The following is a 1,830-nucleotide window of genomic DNA, read 5'->3' as shown; positions in this document are numbered from 1 at the left end:
AAGGGCGGGGTGGGCACCCCTCTCCCTCTGGTCCCCATTTTCTATACGTACACCCCACCTTAGACCCATGCTGACCATTGCCAGGCCTAGAGTGAGCCCCACCACCCCGCCCCTCCAGGCCCAGCAGGCCAGAAGTAATCACGACTTCTCTCACCCCCCCGCCACCCCATATAAACCTGCAGTAATCAGCACCCTCAGATCTCTCTTGGAAGAAGCCAGTGCGGATGGAGGGAGGGGACCACGGGCAGGGCCGCAGCGGGACCGTGCTGGGGGCCTGCTGCTGTGCGGGAGGGGAGAGGGACGTTTGTATTTCTGCTTCTGGGGGACTTTTGCCGACCTCTGCAGACTCATAGTTTCGTATGAGTCACTGTCTTTTCACACTCTGAAAATCACATTTGAGAAGCCAAGAACCGTTGGTGCGCTGAAAAAGTTTCCACTTCTTTACTGTAAACAATGAACAACAGTTAGTTCTCCACAGATGTTCCTGGCTGCCCCCTAGTGAGGCTCCTCGTCTGACTCGGGTGGTTGGCGAGCATGAGGGCCGCCTAATGTGGGGCTGGCTGTGCCGATATGTCAGGGAAGGGCGTTGCCACGCCAGGTGGCTGCCTGAAGCCAGGGGTGAACCAAGGCCAGGGAAGTCTTGCTTCTTAGACTAAGGTCTCCATTTCTGGGGACTCTCTGGGTTCTTGGGACTAAAAGAATGGAGGCAGCGGGAGACAGAAGTCCTGTGAAGGCCACATCAGGGATCGGAGAGGAGGGACTCTGTCCTGGCTCCCCACAACCTGGTCAGGCACTGCCCTGCTGGCCAGATGTAAGCTGCCGGCTTTCTCACTCTGGCCTCAGTTTCCCCACCTATACAAAAGGGTCACGCAGGCCCCTTTTAGCCCTGACTGATGAGTCTCATCTTCCATTGTGGATGGTTTGAACTTTCCTCTCAAATGTTTTCCCCACTCCAAGGGATCTGTCAGCTGGTGGGTCCTTGCCAGAGTTCCCAGCGCGAGCCCAGTTCTTGGGGTTTGGTCGGCGCTGCATCCCCCGGAGCTTCTGGTACTGTCTTACCTACTTCTTGTTTGGGGGTAACCAAACAAGGGGATGAGGGCTCAGGAAGTGAAGAGAGTCTGTGGGGTTTGGGTTTAGGGCTGGAGATTAGGAGAGAGGGAAGAGAAAGTTTGAGTCTAGGAGTGAAGAAAGAGGGGTGAGTATGAGGCCTGCTAATGGGGGTGCCGGGCCCAGCATTCTCCTTAGAGCACAGATTGTACATCATTTTCTCTGAAGACTTTCCAGCCCTGCCCTGAGGGCTGTGAGACCCCGTGCGGGCCCCTCCCATCTTGGTTTCCTCACATAAGAGGGCCACCCAAGCAAGGTGGTCCAGAGGAGGGGGGTGAGTGTCCGGGCAGGTGAGCCGGCTTGTGCAGAGGCCCGGAGGAGTGAAAGCTCGGCTCTCGGGAAGCGTTTCAGTGTGGCTGGAGCATGGACAGGGAGAGTGGAGGCGAGTGGGGCCGTGGAAACGGCGTTTCGCTTTCAGAAGGATAGTGGGAAACCACAGAGCGTGTTCGGCACAGGAGAGGCCCGCTCGGACGTGCGCTATGAAAGTTAAGACCCTGGCAGGGTAGAGAAGGATGGCGGGGAAGCAGGAGGGGAAGGCCGGAGGGTATGAAAGTGACCCAGGTGAGCGGCAATGGTGGCCCGGACCGAGGCGAGACTCAGTGAGGAGGACTTAGGGCTGGACCAGGGCAGCTGGCTACTCGGGGTGTCAGAGTGGTGGAAGTGGGGGCTGTGGGAGACTTAGGGGTGGAGAGCGTGCCCCGCGGGGTGAGGAGGCTGCAGGTT

At 58.2% G+C, this 1,830-nt stretch overlaps 1 protein-coding gene across 1 annotated transcript in view; it reads left to right on the top strand.

Annotated features, from left to right (window-relative positions):
• NLRC5 (NLR family CARD domain containing 5) overlaps positions 1-1,830 on the top strand; it is a 52,754-nt gene that overhangs the window by 20,861 nt on the left and 30,063 nt on the right. The window contains exon 18 of the mRNA XM_023530666.1: positions 928-1,047. Coding sequence (XP_023386434.1) covers positions 928-1,047 — 120 coding nt within the window. The remainder of the gene's footprint in view (positions 1-927; positions 1,048-1,830) is intronic.

Source organism: Pteropus vampyrus, unplaced genomic scaffold (genome assembly GCF_000151845.1).
Source record: "Pteropus vampyrus isolate Shadow unplaced genomic scaffold, Pvam_2.0 Scaffold51, whole genome shotgun sequence".
Lineage (NCBI taxonomy): Eukaryota > Metazoa > Chordata > Mammalia > Chiroptera > Pteropodidae > Pteropus > Pteropus vampyrus.
This window is presented reverse-complemented; position numbering and strand designations above follow the sequence as displayed.